The following is a 23238-nucleotide window of genomic DNA, read 5'->3' on the forward strand; positions in this document are numbered from 1 at the left end:
CACCAGGAAGAATGAAACTTTCCGACAAAACACAAGATCGGGCTACGACAGCTGCCTCTGATGGCACAGGGGTTACAGGGGACAGGGATAGGGGCGCACAATGGATTTCAGTCCCTTCAGAAAATCAAAAACAATGTAAAAAATCACTGTTGAACTGGAGCCTTTACTGAGCAAAGGAACTGCAGCTAACTACAGTAGGAAGTTGATACAGTATTTACATCTTCTCAGTCCATATTGATGTTTATCCTACTTTAACAAACTTACTTTATTAACAGTGTAAAATGTATTACATTTTAATTTCAACTCGAGGCCTTAGTGCCTCTTTGAACTCCTCTGGGGACTATTCTATGCATTAAAATGAAGTCGGATTTGAACCAAGCTGCTTCTGACCATTAGTATGACAAGCATTGCCCACCCCAAGGCTCTACAGCTTTCAGCTTTTTAATAATTATGATTAGGGGAGCATTGTTAAAATCAAAATGAATTTCTCTCACAGGAATCATTGAGCTTCCGTAGTGGAAAGTGGAGGATAAGAAGCTAACATTCACATTTTAAAATATACCAGAAACGTTTTTTAAAAGCTAAACTTTGTCACTTTGTTCTGGGAACTACAGTACCATACTGTATTTCCAGCAACAAACTTCAGTGCACATAACAAGCCTTTTATGCAGGCGTGTCTTTATTCGAAGGCGCTGTACTGAGTTTAAAAACAGATGTGACTTAGATGCCCTTGGCTTTTGGAATAAATCCTTGAAGTGTAAGTATATTAGACAGCCGTGACGTAGGCGTCTTTTATCTCTGAGACATCATCAGACATGTTTCTGTTTGACCCTGGCACAGGCTGAACGGCAGTAAGTACAGTAACAGGCTGTGAAGATGTCTATTGATATGCTCTTGCCTTCCATTTCTTCCAGTGCTGGATGTTTGTTTCAGCTTTTTCCCCAGCAGAATTTTTTTTCTTCTGAATAATAGTATTCTTGAGAGCTCCTGTACTGTAGGTAGCATTTGAATCTAAATTAAATCCATTTTTTTAAACAAGCAAACTAAGGGAAAATCAATCCAGGAGAGGCCTGTCCTGTCCACCAGTGGGATGATTAAGGCTGATGATGAAGATGGTGAATGAACGAATTACACAAAACCCTGGAAATGTACAGTATATAATCTGGAACAACGAAGTTACCATACTGTATCTCTTACAGTTCCTGCTTCGGCCATCATTCTTTTTCCTCCAGCCAGTGATCAGCTGTACTTGGTCAAAGGAAGTGGGAGGAAATTTCGCCTCCCATTGAATAATCGATTGTGCTAAGATCCCTGGCAACATGAATAAACAAACATGTCTTTTCATTCTCTGGCTCCACCCTTTGGGGAATAAATCTGACCGTAAAGATGGAGCTCCACTAGGACAGCATGTTTCAGGCATGCCCAACACAGCACAGGGAATGGGATTTCAATGTACAGGAAATTCAATTTTCTTTACAAAATACATTTTTTTACAGTTACATTTGTAGGGGGAGGGCAAGGTTGGGAACATACACCTACAGTATGTCCTAAAAAAAGTTACATGACTCTTCTTCGCTTCATTAACAGAGCACACCTCTAAGGAAGAAAACAAAAGGCATCTACTGTACTGTTGGAAACCCAAGGGTTTTCTTTATAGGACAGATTTTAAAATCCCCCTGAACCTGACTGCAAATATCCGTACAATAAAGCACCTGGCACCAATGCTTATTCAAAGATGTGTCTTTTGCTTTCTTCCTGTGTTGTCAGGATTGCTAGGATACTGTACATCTGCAAAAATGTTATACATACCGTAGCTGCTTTTAAACTTTCAGAACCACAAAGCAGTCAGATTTTTTTTAGGGAGGTTAATCACAAACCGTTGTGTACAGATGAAAATATAGGGTAAAATGGGCCACCAAGACAGACAATGTTTGTGATAGGATTTACAGAAGTGTGCAAGCTTACTAGGTCACGTAAAATTATCCACAGCATTTTCTCAAAACACTTTACTGGGATTGATGTCTTTGGCAATGGTATTTACCAGAGTACTGAAGTTGCCCTTTACCTTTAATTTGACAAGCAGTAAATAAATTCTGTCTGACCTAACAAAGCATGTCAAAACTTAGACCTTCACAATTACACTGTTCCTCAAAGATCTGCTAGTGCTGTCTGTGCCCGACATTTAACATAATTTTAAAAACACTGACATAATGAAGAAAAAAGAATAATCGCCCTTGGAGCAGTTTAGGATCATCCTGCTGATCTCCAGAGATAAATGCCTGCTGACTGTGCAGCATCAATATGAATGGTAGTGGAGTTACAGTACTGTAAATGACAAATACTAGTAAAAAAAACATTTTAAAGCTTTGAAAATACCATACTAAGAACAGGCCCTAGGTTCAATTCTGGATCTGGAGTGCTATCTGTGTAGAGTTTGTATGTTCTTCTCGTGTTTATGTGATTTTCCTCCAGGTGCTCTGATTTCCTTCTGTAGTCTAAAGACTTCCGGGAAAATTGGCCCTGGTGTGAGTGTATCTGTGTGGCGTCCTGCCCAGGGTTTACCCTGCCTTTTGCCCTGTGAGGGACTAGTGTCCTGCCCAGGGTGTATCCTGCCTTTTGCCCTGTGAGGGACTGGTGTCCTGCCCAGGGTGTACCTTGCCTTGTGATCTGAGAGGGACTGGTGTCCTGTCCAGGGTGTACCCTGCCTTGTGTCTTGAGAGGGACTGGAGTCCTGTCCAGGGTGTACCCTGCCTTGTGCCCTGAGAGGTACTGGTGTCCTGTCCAGGGTGTACCCTGCCTTGTGCCCTGAGAGGGACTGGTGTCCTGTCCAGGGTGTACCCTGCCTTGTGCCCTGAGAGGGACTGGTGTCCTGTCCAGGGTGTACCCTGCCTTGTGCCTGCTGCTTGCCAGGATAGTCTCCAGCTCCCCTGTGACCCCGAACTGGAAGAAGCGGATGTAGTAAGAAATGAACACTATTCACTGAACAATTTCAAAACGTATTTTTTCAGAAAAAAAATTGTATACAGTATGTACATCAACACAACATCTTAATCCACATCCACATAATCCTCCATTAAGTCATACCTAAAACGCTGAAATAATAATAATATTTATTTTATATAGCACCAAAAATAAACGAACCAACTTAATTTATTATTATTTAAGTTAGTTAAATGGTTGTTTAGTTCAATTAAACTGTAACTTACCACCGTGAAGTTCATGACCTTCAGGATCCATATGGTCAATGCCAGATTGACAATCATGATGACCAACAGCAGCAGGACAAAGAAGTATAAACATCTTTTTCTCCAGCCGTACACTCCCACAGGATATACAGGGGCACAGCCTGGCCTTTGAAGACTGCTGGGCTGGGCAGCCAGGATGTACTGCTCCTGGGTCATCTGCAAAACACAAGCAGGAATTCGACTGAACTGGGAAAAATATTTCACAAGTAAATGTCTCTTTCTGAGTTTTATTATGACTCCATATTTATTTTTTTCTAGTACTCCCATAACTGCATACTGCACCCCCCTTTACTAAACACCAGTTTTTGGCATTAATTTGCTGGTAGAGGAAAAACAACTTCTACCTGTAACATACTGTATACTGTATACTGTACTGTAAGTATAAAATCTTGAAAACCCTCCTAGCGATCTAGATTTCTGTACTCTACAGACATCCTTCCCTCAGGCTGGACTATGAGGCCAGGTGGGCTTTGAAATGGGTCAGAAGACTCAGGGCTCTGTGTCTGCGCATCCCAGATTCCCTCTGCAGGCACAGGACCGTCCCTGGGAGGATTAAAAAAGGTTTTAATAACAGCCATTACTGGCCAGACTGAATTCACCTTCGGAACCACACCAGGCAACAAGGTCCTAATAGTGTTTTTCCTTTTAACAGTCACGAGAGCCTCATGTACCAGCTTCCCTTTTACTGGAATAACAGTGATGGATCACAAAGGTTCACACGGCTTTGCATCAGTCTGGAACAAGCCTGATCCAGCCACATAGCGAACAGGATGAAGAGCAGGATGCTGCAGTCTCCACCATGACTTTTTACCAAATCCATATTATCTAGCAATAAAGGGTACAAATCAGTACATCTTCATCATTCTTATTTCAACAAACAATTCTGCCTGTTTCTCCCTTCATGTGGACACTCTTTCTCACCCACTGTGCCCTACCTCACCTGCTCTGTCCTTTATGGCCATTTGCTTTACACTCCTGCAATTTATCTCTCTCACACCTGAAAAAGGACAGAACATTGTCTTCTCTTTCTTTCTACTTTTCTGCATGAAATTAACCTCTACTCCTTCCTCTGCAGCAAAGTGCACGCTGTGTCTTCACAAGCGTTACACAAAGCAATTCATACAGCTAATACTGAGGGCTAGTAGCAGGTACTGTATGCTGAAACTGATAAGTAAAGGATCGAGATTTATCTACATATTATTGAGATTGAATAACAGAGGGACAGATGGCACAGAAGAGGGACATGTGATCATAATGTCAAAGCTATTATTTCTGCTCAGCAGAAAGGGACTCATCAGTGATACAACCCTATGTATTTTCAAGTTCCTGGCCATCACTAACCCACATAGTGGAATGATTCCATTGAAGTGGAAGTATAAGTAATGAACCACTGCACAGCACTGTTGAAGTTACAGCTGTTACTCTAGCAGCCAGTCTTAAAGTCCAGACTAATCATAAAAAACATGCAGGTGCTTGATGTCAGCAGTTGCCTATAAGAGTTTTTCTCAAAGGTCTGCTGTGCTGCTTGCTTTTTCCATATAAATATCCCCTCATTGAAAGCACTTCTTTGGGCACTTCGGAAAGATCACACACAAGGAAATTATGAAAAAAACAGACAATTTTAAATCCTTAAAACGGATTTCCTCAAATGAGACAGCTATAAGAATAGGACTAAGAGTTCTCAGTAAGTGAAATTTCTTTATCATAAACAATAGAATTTGTGCAATTATTGTAAATCTCTGTCTCTCCTGCTGAGGCATGCTATCAGAAATAACTTATTTGTCTGCAATTCTGGCATATTTCTTGCTGTGAGCAGTTTATGGACACATTTCCCATCTAATTCTTTCCCTATGAAATGGGTGTTTTATCCACAGGGTGCTCACAAGGAAAAAATAAATCCCTATTTTTCAGCGAGGGCAATGCCTATATTGGTCCAGCTTAACTCTTGTTATCACACTGTTCTTGTCTTCCCCTTATCGACCTCAACCATGCAATATTTCAGAGAGACCGCTAGGACAATGGATACGTCAGACAAGTCGCACTGCCAACCTTTTGCAGACCTAGTTTCCCTGGCCATTTACTTTATCTTCAGGAACACTCAAAGTCACAGGTTTACTGCTGTCAACTTTGCAACGCAAATTAGTTTAGACAATCCATTCCTGATGATATTTCAGTAACTGATGCAACAGTATTTCAGAATGTCAAAGTGCTGAAGTATCAATGAATTGATAAATATTTGAAGGTCATTTTTAATAGCTATTAGAATTTAAATCGCTTGGTAGGATTTTGCTGTTTTGCATGGTTGTTAATTCTAATTAAATGCTGACATTACTGAACAACTGTTTGGAGGCCAAATAGTGCATCACACACTGATATTGACTTAGATTGCTTTCCTTCACACATCATCCTCCTCACAACCTTCAGCTGACAACATAAAATTCTTTTTTTTTCAATAACTAGTAGCAATATTTCACACACACACACACATTTGTTTCTCCTGTTAACTATTAAAATTACAGGTCTGCACTTTTACATTTATCTTTGCAATTTATAATTCTGACTATCCTAAACTGTAGTGCTAAAATACCTCCTGTAATGCATACAATAAGTTACTGAACAGTCTCTAACATTCAAATTGCCCCTCTTCTTTTTTTTTTCCTGAGCATGCATGCAGATGTGACAGAAGATAACTGTTTTGCATTTTCATGGGTTTCCAGTCACATTTAATAATTTTATGGACACATTCTGGCTGTTTTTGTATACCAGCAAATAAAACGCAAAAAAAAGGGAACAATTTTCAATTTTGACATCTGTGTTCTTCAATCTTCTTCTTTACCTGGGAACCAAGACTGCACTGGTTTCAGCTTTTGTCTAACACATTATTAAAGATGTAGCTTTTAGAAGCCACAAGCAAAATCTTAAAATAGATTTTCCTAGAATCATAGAACACAAAAAGACCAAATAAAATACAATATGACAGTTCTCAGATGAAGCAACGATCTGACCTGCCAGATCATTGAACCTTTATGCAATCAACTGGAGTGTTAATGAACAGATTTACTTGGCAAAAAAAAATTCCCTTTAATAGACGAAAGGCAAACTGTGAATGTTCCAGTCTTTGACAATACTGTCCATATCAGCACTTAAGTCCCAATGAAGGAGTGAAAAAAAAATCTAATTGCATTGATGGCAAGTGAGATTTTGTCGGTGGAGCAGAAAAGTAATTGGTTTCATTCCCACTATCACCGAGGATGCTGTTTAGACTTCTGAGCTTGTTGTCATTTCCTGATTTTTGCATGGTACCAACACTTACTTCCAAGCTAATGTAAGTGCTGACTTCAAGCCAGTTTTTGTTTTGACCTGATGAACTTAATTAGAGGGCAGTTCACAGTGGCTCCACTGAGGAATATGGATCTCGGGGAAAAACCTCCTCAGTCAAAGAACCATTAAGTTTGGTGTAATAAGCCTGATCAAACCCTTTCAACTGCATATAAAGGATCCATGGGATGGAAAAAGCTTCTTCCTTTGTACTTCTTAATCAAATATCACCAGATTCCCACACGTGCCTCTAATCTGGGCTTCAAGATGGAGTCAGAACACCTCCTGCTCGAGCTGATTTGAATCGGCGCTGCACGAATCACAATGTCTCTGTAAACCAGCAGCTGCTGTGGAGCCTCGCGTCTTTGCATTGAAATTCCGTCTTCAAAAACCCTGCTTCAGAATCGATAGGAAATGATGGCGATTTCCATAAACATGAAAGGGGGGGCTCTGAAGCAAAATAAGCCGATTCAGCTAAAGCTGCTACCAGCTTTCACAACCCAAAAACTGAACAACGAGTCGGCCTTTCAGCCCGATGGCCCTCACAGGTTCTTGCCTTCACAACTCAGTGCAGTGATGCGAAATTATTAGATCTCAATAAAGAACGAAAATCAAAAAACAAAACCGCTGTAAACCTTGATTGGAAGCTCTTTTTATTGAGACACCGATACAGAACTCCCTGGGGCATACGTAACGAACCCCCATCTAAGCTCGGTTAATTTAACATGGAATCTGCAGTTTTTCTCAATGTGATGGATCTCAGGTCGACGGATTTTCAAAACGTACTAACTATATGAATAGAATCCTAGGAATTACAGCATTTATTCACCTAAACACGTTACTGAATTGCATTGTGTGACATGGCGAGGCAATGTTTAGTCTGTTACTCTCCTGAAACGCAACCTGGGTGTTGTGAGTGGAAACTACATGGAAGTGCTTTGAAAAACTGTGTGTTTTTTACACACCTATGACACACCTCACCCAGCTACAGTATGTGCTCTTACCACGCTCTTCCAGGACCCTGGCATCAGCTAGTCCTACATGGGCTGGATGACCTCCTCTCGTTTGTGAGCCACTGCAGTTGCTCTTGTGTGACAACTTGAGCCACAGAATCCTGAACAGTGAAGTCCCTGCGCCAGCTTGTTAACTCTAAGTCTCACGTCACCTTGTGAATCGGATTCACTCTCGTTAAGCCTCAGGGGCTGGAGGCCTGAAACACATTTTGCGAGCCGCTCACACTGAGAATGATACATACAAAACAACAACCGCGGCCGGAGGTTCGGGCAGAGACTCTGTGCCATGGCAATTACTCCAGAGTGAAAAAGCACTCTCTATGTTCTGAATATGCAGTACTCAACCATGTCACTGATATTGCAGTGCATTTGTTAGTTATTTATAGTTTCTACTCTTTTTGATTACATTAAGCTACAAAGGACCAAATGGGCTCTGAACCTGTTGTAGGATGTGTAATGTCTATTGTTACATTACAAAAGGCTTGCTTAAATACATTACAACACTCCAGGCTTGTGAGAACAACATAAAACTACACTCTCCTAACTGTCAAAGGACACAAAGTGACTTTACAGTCTATACTGTACAGAAAACACATGCCCATTCTTGATCTACTGATATTGTTGCTGTTTATTTGATCTTATTTGCAATTAGATCTTAAACACTTAACTCTCTCCATGGATTTATTACCTAAGATTGTGGACCGGCCTTCAGTGTTAGAATTTTTCAATAAAACACTGTACCAGTGGCAGACAGGGTACAGATCTAATCAGCTTTCAGGATAGGTTGAGCTAAAAAGCAAGTGAGAGACAAGAAATCAATGGGTTGGAGTGGTGCTGGCAACATCTGTCTGCTGTGGAACAGACACGGTCTGTCTGCGTGATGATTGACCCTGACAGGAAGGGATGTTCCACGCTGCCGCAAACCTGTTTACTTGCGCATTACTACAGTAAAATATCAACAGAAATACAGTACGAATTTGTAACCAAAGGACCCCCCTTGAACAAGCAAAACATTTCTGTTATGAACTGTCTATATTAGCAGCATTATGTAATACATAATATTAACAACACAAAAGTAAACCTACGTAGATCGCTAATGTACAGTAGTTTAAAACCATCAATATGGAAGGACCTTAAAAAGAGAGCTGTTCTAATGTGGAACGTGATGTTGCTGGCATTTGTCTTTCGGAAGTTATACAAGAAGTGTGAAAAAAGTTAACTGTCCCCTTTTGTTCTCCTCAGCAACTGGACAGAGAACATCACGTCTTGAAGAGCAGAGTGCAATTTGACAAACTGCTCGCTTACCGAGTACAGCTGTCGTTCGTGCTGGAAGTCAAGTCTGCTGGTGGCAGGGAGGCTCATTATAACCTGATCTGGCAGTGGATGACTGAGGCGTTTTACAGGAGAGTGCTGCACACATGGTCCTCAGTGTTCTGAACTTTTCAAAGAGGCAAGGATTCTGCTCTTAATTATCCATTTTCCTCCTATCTGCTGTTCCTTAGAAATGCTTAATTCACTGAAGACAATGTCACTGCAGACACGTTTTGTTTAAAATGGCACTGAAAACTTCTGTTCTGTACAGATTTTCACAGGGTAGACTGAATTGTCCAGACATTTCATTTTTTTCTTATCTTCACAGTCTCTTGCATCTTTTGTTTGAACTTTGTTATGCAACACTGCAAGTGTAACTTCTACTGCACCTCCCACAGATATGGGAGTCAGACTGCAGGTAGACTGAGGGCTCACATTTAAATGCTGCTCTCCCTGAAAGATTTACTTTTGTTCACGGGTTCAGCCTTTTCACCGTTACATTAATCTCAGCTGCTTATGTGGTTTTAATTATTCTACAAATTCCTTTGCATTTTAAAGAGGTAAGTAAAGGATATATTGTTAGACTCAAATAAAGCATCACATTATATATAACATAAAATAATATTATGGAATGTTAATAAAAATCACTTGATGTAAGGAGATAAACAGCATAACTGATACGGATATCAAGACATATATTAGAAAATAAGACATTTGGCCAAAACACCGGGATAATACCCCTACTCTTTTTGAGAAACACCCTGGGATTTTTAATGACATTTTGACCCTTTACAGTATAGTGTCCCTGTCACCCACACAGTACACAGGTGAGCGCCCCCTACTGGCCCCTCTAACACCTCTTCCAGTGGCAACCTTAGCTTTCCCAGGAGGTCTCCTATGCAGGTACTGACCAGGCTCACACCTGCTGAGCTCCAGTGGGCTGCCAGTGGTGCGTGGCAGGGTGGTAGGACTGTTGGCACAATGCTAGCCACTGCATTACTGTGCTGCCCTCTTTTGTTCAACTAATATACCAAATTTGTTCTCCAGCTGAAAACTTTTCTCTTTCTGTAAGTCTAAAGTTTTATGATGCAAGATCCTCTAATTGTTTCCCTAATGCATCATAACCAGATGGATTTTTATTCAAGCTTCACATAACCTACAGCTGTTACTTCAGATTGCAGATAATGTGGGTAATGCCACCCTCAGTTCTGTATGATCTTTTATTTTCAGACATTAAAGGATTATGGTCACCCTGAATTGGATTTTATGGGGTCATGAAAACGATTCACGTTATGGACACGACACTGGTCAGCTTGCCATTAGATCTGCTGGCGTGAGTTGTGAGACAAGGCTCAGATCAATGCTCTCATCAATATCAATGATTCATGTCTCACTGTGATGCTATGGACAATACTATATACATCCCTTTTTCCTTTCCTGATATGGTCTATCCTTAATGGTCTGATTTACTTGGAAAAAAATAAAACACCTGATCCCCCAATTCTCTTTTCTGTTAGTGGGTTTACTTATTTGGGTTTTTATATACAACCCACATTTTCCAGCAGTCATATCACCATGCAACGAGGTGTTAGTGGGACCAACAGCGGGCGCTCACCCTGCGGTCTGTGTGGGTCCTAATGCCCCAGTGTAGTGACGGGGACACTGTACTGTAAAAAGGCGCACCATCCTTCGGATGAGACATTAAAGTGAGGTCCTGACGCCCTGTGGTCATTAAAAACCCCAGGTGTTTCTGGGAAAGAACAGGAGTGTTACCCTAGCATCCTGGCCAAATTCCCCCCCTGCCCAAACTTCACATTGGCCTTTACCAGTCATGGCCTCCTAATGTTCCAACTCTGCTCTCCTCCCCACTGAGAGCTGGTGTGTGGGGAGCGTACTGGCGCATCATCCAGGTGGGGCTACACACTGGTACTGGTGGAGGGGATCCCAATTACCAGTAAAGCGCTTTGAGTGGAGTGTCCAGAAAAATGCTTTATAAGTGTAAGGAATTATTATTAATATATGCAATTTGCAAAGACAACTTTACAGATTTTTCTAAGGAAACAGCAAATCTAAAGAGATGACCACCTTTACATCCCCACTTTGGATGGAGAAACTCAGTTATTAAGTGATTGATATTCTTGTGAGGGACAAATCTTCCTCTATCCTTTTATCTACACTGCAACCATCACCTCCAACCATGCCAAACAAGTCAATTGTCTGATTTCAACCTTTATCTGGACAGGCAAATGTCCAAGAATACCCACCTACTGTATCAGCCCTCTGAAATGAAAGTCTTTTGGTGCCTTGGCAACAAACTGAATACTCTTTAGTACTACAATCCTGGCAGACAGATATTCACATTTCAGTTAACACAATCTTTGCCATTTGCCCTCAAAGCAGGTCTTTGTAGAAGCAACCCTGGGGACATTTGGGAAATTGTAGTAAAAACCGACAGCGTTCCTGTGAATTTAGCAATTGTTTCCTCATATGTCGGAATTTATATGCCAGACAAATAGCAGTGTCAGAGCTAGGGAGAAACCATTCAAATACCCTGTCTGGTTGCCAAAAAGGATGTGTGCTGTAAAATATATCTATAGTGATATAACATGATATAACCCTACTGACGTTCCAATACTTAAGAGAAATCTACAATTTTCCTGTAACACCTTATTTCACGTTTTTGAGGTCTCACTCAGATGCCCGGGTTTATGGGATACTATTTGACATTATAGTGTTTTCCAATTCAGAGCCACCATGTTGTACTCAGACTAAACCTATTTTGTATGATGCTTTCATTTCACATTATGGAGAATACTTTTGTTGGCGCTACATACAGCTTGACATTACTTTAACACCATAGTGCACTATTACAGTGCTGATTACAGCATTGTCTGTGCTTATATTGAAATGTTGCACTCCAGGTTTATTTTTATTTTGAATTATTAGTATGTAAATAATCATGCTAAGTAATAAAAAGATGCTGAATAAAGACTAAAGTCTTCATGCTATTAGGTAAAGTTACAATTGATAGCAATTTTGTATTATTGTCTACCTCAGGAATGTTCATAATAACTAATATCTTATTGGGGTCTTCTTAAAAATTCAAAGTCAGAATCTTCCAGCATTTTAAGAACATATATGCTCATGAGCTGACCTCTTATTGTATTTATGTGAAGAAATTACAATATATTTTTTTCTCCACAGTAAATACTAATGAACTAAGTGACAGGAGGTTTCGCTGGGAAGAAAATAGGGGCCTTGTACTGTATGTGTACTAATCACTTTTTAAAACTCAAGACAACTTAATACATCCTATACAATGCACATTGAACAGGACTTCACACATCCTAAAGTAAAGTAAAGTAAAGAGGTCAACATGCATTAAACTAACTCTAAAATTATTTTATTGATCTCTGTATAAAGAGTAAATACCAACTGTGAACAGATTTAAATAACTTATAATGGGGATTAATGCAAATTAAAACATCTCAAATTGACAGTGGAGTTTTGTGATGTTAGTATTTTCCCTTACTAGGTCAATATACTTAGATCAGTGTGGAGATTTCATTAAATAGTGATGTGATGTTGAAATGGAACCACAAAATACAATTGTATTTGTAAAAAATGCCTTCCAAACAGGAAGCAAAGCAATAACGCCCAGAAAGCTGATATTATCACTCACTATCAAAAAAATGGTTCATTTCAATATGCAGGTGAGGGCATTCAGTGTGAACAGGATAAGAGATTGCAAGACATCAACCAAAAAAACATTTGCCAGGGTCGCCAGCTCTGCCAGATTTTGTATTTAATGTATGTGCACGTGTGTACGTGTGAGTATGCACAGTATGAGCACACATGTATGTGTGCACTTGGATGCCTTTTGTGGTGAAAAGGGTACTGAGAAAAGTAAAATCTAAAGTGGCATTTTCTTGAAGAGGGGAAATAAAACTTCATACAGTATAAATCAATGTCAGTTTGTTCATGTAAATCAGCATCTACAGTACATAATTTTTTCTAATTAATTATTAAATTAAATTATTTTTTCTAATTTGGGGTTCCAGCACCAAATGATTAATTTTTAAGTAGTGATATGTGCAACAAGATAGAAATTTTGTCTCAGGAAGGAGCCCATTGTCTGCTGTTAAGATGGCAAACGCAAAATCATACTCAATGCGGAAAAAAACAGGCCCATTTGAATAGAATGAATAATATAGCAGGAGAAGAATATTACCATTCAATAATCTGTTCATACAGCTTTCAGACACTTACATATTAAAAAACCTAAATGCTTCACACATACACTCACAATGTCAAAATGAAGAACTTTAAGGGAAGGCAAAGAAGTCAAACTTTTCTGGGTACCTAGAGCCTCTGGAAAACATCATTCCAGTCTGTAGACTGATCGCAGTCATCAGAGATACAGTGTTGCATACCATCTTAGAAGAGGCTATTACAGCTGCATGATCATATTTCTCTCTCATTTGGTTGATTTTCTGCCAGCATCCTCTGCAGCTTACCAGACCATTGGAACACACCAGAGAGCGGTGTCTAGCCATATTTTCTCAACCATGACATAATTGCAATGGGCAAAGCAGGCATCATAATTATTCATTTGCTTGGCAAACTCCCTTTAATCTGAGTAAATTATGAATATTTCCAAATGTTTTTCAGCAGGAAATTGCTGAGAGCTGGGCGATCGCAGGTTCTGTCAAGATTCTGTAACTGTGTCTGAACCGTGTGGTCAGGAACAGAGCAGTTCTGAGTGTTGTGGGTAGTTCCTTCCATCTCTGAGGGGCGAAGGTGGAGGATGAACAGACTCTAGAAGAGGGAGAGGGAAGAGAGGCCACAGATGGGTGAACGAGAAGCAAAGAGGGTGAGAGGGGAGAGACAAGGAGCAGAGTCCGTGAGACGGTGGCAGGAGAGAATATGGGTCTCAGGTGCAAGTGGCAAGAGAGAGCAGGTGGAGGGAGTGGAGCAGCATGAGGAAAGACAGCGAGGATAAAGACAAGTTGAGCCACAGACTTCTGGACGAGCTGGAGTGGGCGGATGAAGAGGGATGCAAGAGAATAAGCAGGAGAGCACTGGGGCCCACAGTAGAAGCTGTGTAGAACGGATGTGGGAAAGCTGAAGGTTCGTGGATGTTTCTGAAGAAGCAGCAGCAGGAGTGTGCCAGAGACTCAGAACCTGAGAGATTTATCAACCTTTAACCTACAGTATATCTAAAATTGACACCATCAGCCACAGAGCTTCCCTCTCATTCGAAGTGGAACACGCCGGCTCCACAGGGAGTGAGCTTTCAGAGTCCTCTAGAAGATTTAAGTCATCCTTGTGCAATTCCCCCATCCCTTTTCACTCCAGGTTTGTTACAACGAGCTCCAGTAGCTGCACTGCATTCTGGTATCTACTTGTGTTCCATGTGTGAGTGCATACTGTACTTTTAATGCTCCCCAGGCTCCATGTTAGAAGCTCAGAGGCTACTGAAACAACTCGCCCAGCCCCCTCATGGCCGAAGATGGTATCATGACTTGTAAGGTCAATCCGCCACACATCAAAACCGGGTTTGTAAAGCAAGAACTAGCAAGTCATGGCAAATGTATGCCTTTTCTCCCATGTATAACGAAATGAAAATGAGCGACTTTATACATAGGGCAACCCAGTGAAAAAAAAAAAGAGCCAAATAAAGTAAAATGTGGATCCAGATGTGACAAAATTCTAATATTACAGCCCTTACGCATATCTGCATATTACGGAAACTGTAATTTATACAGTGTTGTGACGCACTGTTTTTTGTGGCAATAAGAGAGATAAGGCAAATTAAAATGCTGTTGAGTTTTCAGCAACATTATGCAGCTGCTTGAAGTCAGAATTAGCTCCTGTCTGTTTTTCCTGTTGTTGAAATGAGGTAAAAGCCTGTCGAGCACAAGGCAAGAGGCCACTGCAGCCACTGGAGGAAAACAGAGTCATCAATATTGAAAGGAGCAAACAGGATGATTCTTTATGCTTTTAATTTAGTAATTAAACTGGACAGCAGGGCTGTTCTGAACCCATTTTATGGTTGTAAGATGGGGCTCAAATATTATGTATTGCTTTGATTCAAGAAACACACTATAGTAACTACTGTATGTACTGTGTAAAATCTTGTGTTCTAAAATTGGGACTGTAAGTATCCATGCAGTGTAGCAGCACTGTGGCCGAAGATAAAGATGATATCATACACACTTCATAAATGAGACATTTTCAGGAATGTGCACATACTGTACTGTACATATGTGCATAGGTGTGTTTCTGTGTGGTGCTCATAATCATACACATCATTGAACTGAAAACAAACTGTACATCCGTCTGACCAATTCTACACCACAGGCCTCAGTCACTAATTGGTGGTGATGTGTTTTGGTCAGTAGGTCTACAGTTGTAGTAGGTTTACAGACAGCAGCACCACTTGCCTAACACATGTAACTAAGAGTCATTTACATACAATGAAAAATGTCAATGACCATCCATGCTAATTAACATCACCAGATACCTCCAAATGAGATTTACGACATGCAAACTGACTCCTGTATTTCTGAAGGGTTTCATGAAAATCCGCCGATAGTGATGCTTTTAAGAGCAGGATGGACTTATAAATGACAGTTAAAATGCAGTAGGACAAGAGGCACTTTTTAGTGCTATTCATCTTGAGAACAGTGAGAAGGGCAAAGTGCCGTTACACTGACAATGCGCAAGCAGTAACCTCATGCAGTGGAGGTTACAGCCAAGGAGACATGGTAAAAAGCTCTGAATACCACACCAGAGAGTGTGCTCTTACAGAGGCCACCCCCCCGAAGTCCGAGAAAGTGAAGAATCTAAGCAGAAGAGGGAATAAAGGAGAAACAAGACCTTGCTATTGATACTGAGGTCAGGAGAAACAGAAAATTGAGGGCTTCAGATATTGTGCAGGAGCCAGCTGAGGAATATGGGGTTAAGGTGTCAACATAACCAGAAAGAAATTGAATGAAAGAGAGGGGATTCATGGCCGAGGTGCTTGAAAGAAGCCCTTGAACAGGGTGATAAACAAGATGAAAAGGTTAGCTTCTGACAACAGAAAAAAGACACCATAATGCAGGAGCTCTTTTGCAGGGAAGTCGTCCTGTGAACCCGAGATGTAATTTGTTTCGCTCCTACAGGAGAGAAAAGATGTGGTGAAAACTGTCAGCAAACAGGAGTGTCCACACCCCCCTGTAGAATACGGAGGCGACAGCACTGATGCTTGAAGGTCCAGATGCTGGAGAACGTGTCCAGGGTGGCCTACAGGACAGTCTCAGATAACTGAAACAGAAGCTGTCAGGACTAGGACACCAAACACACATCTAAACTCCTCCGATGACACTATCCAGGGGGAAAGTGGACTGCAGGAATCTCTGTCTCCCACAGTCAGCTGCCTGCAATGCTGTTGCGCATTTCCTCAGACAGAAAAAGGCACTTTTCAGTGTAAGAATAATAACCGTTATACTGTGAAAATTATGTGAAGGACAACTTCCACTTCAAATACGGATCCATTATGGCAACTAGAAATTGACTAGATAGAAAAATACAGTCTTCAATTTACAAATGATTTTTTCTTTTACAATAATATATGTTAAGAACTTAGGTTTTAGGTAGGAGCCTATACAAAACTAAAGTTATGCATTTAGTTTTCATTTTCAGATAAAGCACATGCCACATTGTGAAGCACATTTGGACTAGTGCTGGTCAGCATGACGAAATTTTACATAGTTTACCAAACACAAGGGGTGTATTGTGGGTCTGATATTCCGCACCCATTCCAAGATTAATGCCCCAGTGGCGTCTCCCGTGTCTCAGACTGAGGATCAGGATGACTGACCCTGACCTTTCCCACACAGCCACCTGTGAGACACAGAAATGCAGCTCCGCGGTTATCTTGACAGGGACAGAAATGGCAGAAGCATGTTGGAGGTTCAGGTTCATTTTTCAAAATGTCAGAGGTTTATGAGAGCATCTCTGTCCAGATGTTACCCTGGCTGTGTCATAACAATTAAGTGACAAAATGTTAGAAAAGCCAACATGCTTTCACTTGTCTCTCATTTCTAGCCAGCAATAACATAACCTTTTAACATGGGGGTTGTAAATAACATAAAAATGGGCTGTGCATTTTGCAGAATTGCTAATGTCAGCTCTATTGTCACTGTCTCTTTATGGTTGCTTCTTAAGCAAAGTAATCCTAAAATTGCATGTACAGTATGTCCCATTAAAGACTGCTGAACTACTGTACGCACGATTAAACGTTTTTCTTATTTTGGACCACTGTCAGTTACTCTACAAAGAATTGAACTCTTTTAGCAAATAGTTTTAGCTCCAGATACAATCCCTTAACAAAAGGTATCACATTTCTCACAAATAAATCATTCTTAGCCTTCCTTACATTACATACTGTACAGTAAAAGCCTTCTACATATATGACATACTTTCAACAAAATATTATTAGACTTGAAATACCAGGAGTCATAAAGTAATGTCTCAGTGCTATTCAAGACCACATCAGAGAAATAATTCAGCTTATGTTCACTCCCTGCCCAGAAACTATGATACAACCTACTACCCAACCTCAAACCCACATCAGATTTTAACAGTTTAGATGCAATATCAAAACATACAGTTAAAAAGTATATCAGCCAGGGATTATTAAGCATGAGAGAAATGCCTGCCTTAAGTACTGTTTCTCAGCATTGTCTTTGCTGCAATAGATGCACAGCACTGAAGATACAGTTTTGTCTCTTCCAAGCAGATGATTTGGTAAGTAAATCCTCATGAAAATAAGCACACTTTAGTTTATCTCTGGATAATAGAAACCGTTTTTAACTAAATTTACATCTGCTCTGCTCAAAAAAAGTAAAGCCTTGTGGAATCAACACCAAGAGTACTGTATTGGACTTTAATTTGTGCTGAACACAAAGAAGACCATCTTGTCTTTTGTTAATCACATATAATGCTATAGACAGCCTTGTGTGTAATGCTGAAGAGTTACACAAATTGACAGCCAATTTAGATTGTCAGCTGAGCTGCAAACTCCTGCAAAATGCAGTGAAATACAATAAAATGAATAAGGAAGAATAGCCAGACAGAGTTATTGATCTCAACATGTAGATCTTTTCCCAATGAAAAATTCTCTGAAAACCAACACATTACACGCTCAACTGTGCATTTAAATTAATATCACTACACATACAAACTGCCATCTCCAATCGCTAAAATGCACTATAGTCCTTGAATACCCAGAATGCTTTGACTGTATAGTAGTAACTGTCAAAATTAAGATTTAATATTCAGTAGGATGTTAGCATACTCCGGAGAAACATTAGACTTCTATCAAATTAATTGTGAAATTATTAAATCAATAAACAAAATTTTAGTCGTAACCGTTCAAATTCAGAACATTATTTTTCATCAAAATCTTACAATAATGAATTATTTAAGCAGCTACTTTAGACAAAAAATAAAATCTGTAGTGCAGCTTTTATTTTTAGTTCTCACTAGGATCTAGGTAAATTAGGCAAACATTTTGACTTGTGGTTCAGCAGCTTTTGTTGTAAAACAGTCATTCACTCATTCATGCTGCTTCTCAAACATGTCAGAGAGCTCACTTTCATATTTCCAAAGGTATTTGGCAGATGTGTTTATCCAAAGCCACGTACTGTACATCTATACCCATTTACACAGCGTTGGGTTTTCAGCTAAGCACTCTGAGTGACACTCCTTGCTCAAGGGGATAACAGAAGAATGAACCCATGACTTTCCCATGAAGTCCAAACCACTCCTTCACACTGCTGCCTCTAATTACTCAACCTTGGTTTTGATTGAAGATGCAGTTTAATCATTCGGTCTACAATCTGAAAAATGCTACATTCAACTTACAGCACACGCTATTGTCTGTGCACATAGTATCTCCTTTCAGTTACAGAAACACACTTTGTGTAAACCTTCACCGCTTACCAATATGGTTGAAACTCTCAGAGCTCAGAGCAATGCAGTGTGCATTAAGACAATTGTTTAATTTTGGATAGTTAATTGAGACACTGCCTAACTGGTACCAGGTTGGCTATCTGTCTCCTTAATATGGCCAATGCTAAATTAATGGTTAGAAATTAACATTATGAATTGTTCTGAAATTAATTTGTGCTGTGGCTTTAAGAACAAGGCCTGAAGTCAGCCCAATCCCCAAAGAAAATAATTTTCTGTCAACCTGATACTCAGTGATGGCCCTCTGACAGGTGGTTCTTCTGAAACCTCTGTCTGGAGGAAAGCTTCTATCATGTAAAGGGTTTTGAATGCTGGGACTGGAGAGGAGGTTGAAGTTTGGATTGAATATAGCCCTTTTGTTAATTCTTTGGGTTCAGATATTTTATTTGGTTGTGTGTAGAAAATCCAAGCTCTTTCACAGTACCTGAGATGTTGGGTCATCTTACTATACAGTATGCTGACCTGAATTGTATTGAAGCATCACGGTTGTCTTAACTATAAAAAAAAGAATAGTGTCACTTTTTTTCCCACAAACAGAGTTACTTACTTTTTTAAAAAACTTTTTATTACTTTTTTAATTTTTTTAAAAAAATTACTTTTTTTCCTTGTTAGTAATAGAGTAGCACTTGAGCACTGAAAAAGTTCAATAAATCATAATAGGGTTTAAACTGAATACTCATTGTACTGTACAGTATATGGGAATGGCTGCATGGTGCTATGTGATAAAGAAACTACTGTATGAATCAATTGAACAATAAAATCCCAGGTGTGAAAAACAGTGAGCACATACAGTACAGTCAGGCATTTTTGTATCACTTTATACAAATGTTCTGAAGTAAAGTCATAACAGAAGCTGCAACCAAAATTGTTTAGGCCTGCTTAACTCAATTGACTTTCTGTGCTGTGAGTGCAGAAGCATTTTCAGTGTCCTGTACAAACACGACGAATATCAGCAGTGTATTGTAAAACCAGAAATTATCATTTTATTAGGTTAAGCATCCTTTTGCTTTTTATATTTTATCAAGAACCCCACTAGTGACTGAGAAAGAGCTGTGAAATGGAGTTAATAATCAATAGCTGCACCAGGTCTTTATTTTTATTAATTATTAATGCTGAAGAGACAATATTCCTTGTTACCATCGTGTAGCTTTTGTTGTAAAACCTTAAAACCAATTAATTACCAATTCATAATAAACCACCCCAGCAGTACATAAAGGCGCTCAGAATGCAAGGTGACAGGGGAAACAGTTACTGTTCTGTATTGACAATATTATATTAAAGTATAATATTAATTAATTTAATATTATAATATATATTATGTAATATATTATATACTGTATAATATTAGTATCATTCATACATGCATGAGCCTCATTTGGGCTGTTTACTACCGGTGTAAATGCTACCCCTTTCACCTGTGATCAATGAAGAGGGACGTTTCAGCCACACTCAAGGTGACCACTGTGATAATGAGTAAGACACCTGCAGGACAGAATTAGCCATTAAGGTCTCTTACATAATTTGTGGTATAAAACAAGTAAGTGCCCCAGGAAAACACCACCTTGAATTATGAAGCTATTTTTGTAGCTGCTTCCAAGCTTTCATTGACTTCCCTTACGATTTACTGTAAGCCTCACTGTACAGACTCAAGAACTGGGTTACAAACAGCCTTGGTCAAGATACAGAAGATCAGCAAAGGCTGATAAATTTCACTGTGCAATGGGTATCATCACAGCACCCTGCATTAAACAGGTGCTGACAAGCTACACCACTAGATTAATAAAGGGCAAAGGGTGGATTTGCTTAGTACTTCTGCTTTTCAAAGCATCCTCACACATCGAGGCTACAGTACATGCAGTAGTGAAGCAGCAGGATATACACACAGGCTAAGCTTTTTCTAAAGACATCACTAGCTTCACAGAACCAGATCAGCGCCAGTCTTGGAGTCTAATGTTAAAACCACCCTTTAGAACTCATTATGTACTGTATATACAGAGTTACTTTTGTGCACCCACCCTATTAGAAAGCTTCTTCCCTCAGAGAGAAAACATACAGTACTGAACATCCCCACACCCTAGAATGTGCAGCATGCTGTGATCGCCACAGCTCTGACAGAGCTAAGACCTTTGAAAAAGGACTAACCACAGCTTCTGCCAATACAGCTGCAAGCTATGCAGTGTAGGTGTCTTTGCTGCAGTTCAAAGTTAGCTAGCAGTTGTTAGATGTTGAACTCAGATTTTTTCAGAAAAGCATGGATTTTTGAGTCTTTCCATTGGACTTAAATAATGGACATATCCTGTGCATCTAAAAGAAAATATGTGTCATAATTAATACTGTACAGTATACTGTATGTGCATTCATAGCAGCAACTATCAGCAGCTGTGTCCGAGAGCTGAGGTCCGAGAGCTGAGGTCCTGTCAAAAATACTGTATGGAATAGCCATATTCTGAAGATTACACAATCTTGAATGTGCTAGAGAGACTGGATTGGGTAATTACATTAAATGCTGAAAAAGACATTTTTTTGTTGACAGTTATGTAAAACAGTCCCTGTATGCATGATAATACTTACTCATCTACAGTATTTCAGTGACACCAAAAGCAGGAAATGTTTTTGGTCTTAATGGTTATCTGTGGTTTCAAACAAACACTTTGATTACTTGCAGGATTTCAAAAGCTTTTCCTGAAACAAAAAGTACAGCAGATTAAACCAGCAATTAAACACAATATTAATTGCATGTTGGTACAGTAAAGCTTCTGGTGTCACTCACTGGGGTTATTGGCTGAATTACATCTCAAAATACTGTGACAATAGTATTGCAAATGCTCTGTCTATGGCTAGATTTACATAACTGAATCAGTAAAATATGTTTCCTGTTTTATATGGATTTCAATATTTAAAGAATAATTTCCAACTTTCAGAATTTTCCCTTCAATTTAATAAAAGTACAGTGCTTTTGCTGGACGTCTATCCATTCAAATGCACTTACTGTAAATCAAGACTCAGGTCTAAGACTCCAATAATAGCAGCAGTGGTAGAACATATGGTTCATAAAGAGCCAATCTGAAGCACTGTCACTTCGGTACACTCAGTAATCTAACAGTTGTTTGTTAGTCACTTTGGAAGATGGACTTCTTCTTTAAGCAAAATCATTTTTTCTCACAGTGGGTTTGGCACCAAAACACCATAAGGTTAAACAGACTCATTATTATTTGGAAAATAATGATCCTTTATGTACAGTAACAGGTGCACTGACATTTTGTTCAACAAATGCGACACAGGTACTGTAAATACATTTGACTGAATATTTCTGATCAGTGGGTGTCTACTGTAAATGAACAGGTAAAGGTTTATTCACCACACAACTGACACCTGAAGAAGGCTCCATGAATCATTGTGTCTCTATTTTTGTTCTCTTTTCAGCGTGGCATAAACCTTTACCTGTTCCTTTGCAGCCTAAACATGCTGACGCAGCTCCCTACTTTAACTCCGTCAGCTGTAAATGTTTGGCCACACGAGCAGCACATCCGAGACCCACACTTTGCACCAGGTTGCAGATGCTGTCTTTTCCATTCTTCTTGCTCTGCCTGGACAAGCCTGTGCTCGTTCACTGGTCTCTGAACCCAAGTTAGAGCGCGTTGTCCTACTTTAACCCTGAACACTCCATGGGGCTCAAGTCTGGAAAGCAGGACGTCCAAAGTATACTCGTCACATTCTTTTCTCACACGTCATCTGTTGCTGCAGAAGAAGCATGAGGACATGTGATGCAAAGTTGGACCCCTGTTATGTCAGAAAGAGTTGCATCAATTACTACAAACGGAGTTCGGTAACGACTAAACATTCCTGCACAGATCGTCCACTTGATCTCTGAAGAGGACTTGACTCCTCTGCTGGCGAGTCACTTGAGAAGATACCGATGGCACAAAGGCGCTTTTCTCTGGCTAAGTGGAGCATATTGATTCCTTTCAGTGTTTTTCTTTCTAGATTTTCACCAAGCTTGACATTTAATACGTTAAATCACCTCATAATTTGTTCCCACTCACCTTTCTCATGAATGAGGTGATTATGCAACAGTTAAAGTCATTCTGAAATGTTCAGTCAATCAAAATAGCATCAGTATAGCTTATGTTGATAACGCAGGTGTGTGTAAAGAAGAGAGTGAGCTCAGGAAGTACTCTTAAATAACCTTGCCTATTTCTACATAACATTTTCAAAGGAGAAGTCAAAAAAAGAATTATTATCGAATATGTTTTTCTTTCTTTCATACTATATATACTGTACAATACACATTCATTATAAGAAAAGGCCCATATTTATGTCAGCTGCAACGA

The 23238-nt window shown here is 39.7% G+C and overlaps 1 protein-coding gene across 1 annotated transcript in view; it reads right to left on the reverse strand.

The window, feature by feature from the left end:
• Positions 1–23238, reverse strand: part of sgcz (sarcoglycan zeta) — a 209529-nt gene that overhangs the window by 89656 nt on the left and 96635 nt on the right. Inside the window, exon 2 of the mRNA XM_088633812.1 lies at positions 3207–3401. Within this exon, the coding sequence (XP_088489938.1) occupies positions 3207–3401 (195 nt within the window). The remainder of the gene's footprint in view (positions 1–3206; positions 3402–23238) is intronic.

This window comes from Lepisosteus platostomus, chromosome 1, assembly GCF_059453375.1.
Source record: "Lepisosteus platostomus isolate fLepPlt1 chromosome 1, fLepPlt1.hap1, whole genome shotgun sequence".
In the NCBI taxonomy this organism is placed as follows: domain Eukaryota; kingdom Metazoa; phylum Chordata; class Actinopteri; order Semionotiformes; family Lepisosteidae; genus Lepisosteus; species Lepisosteus platostomus.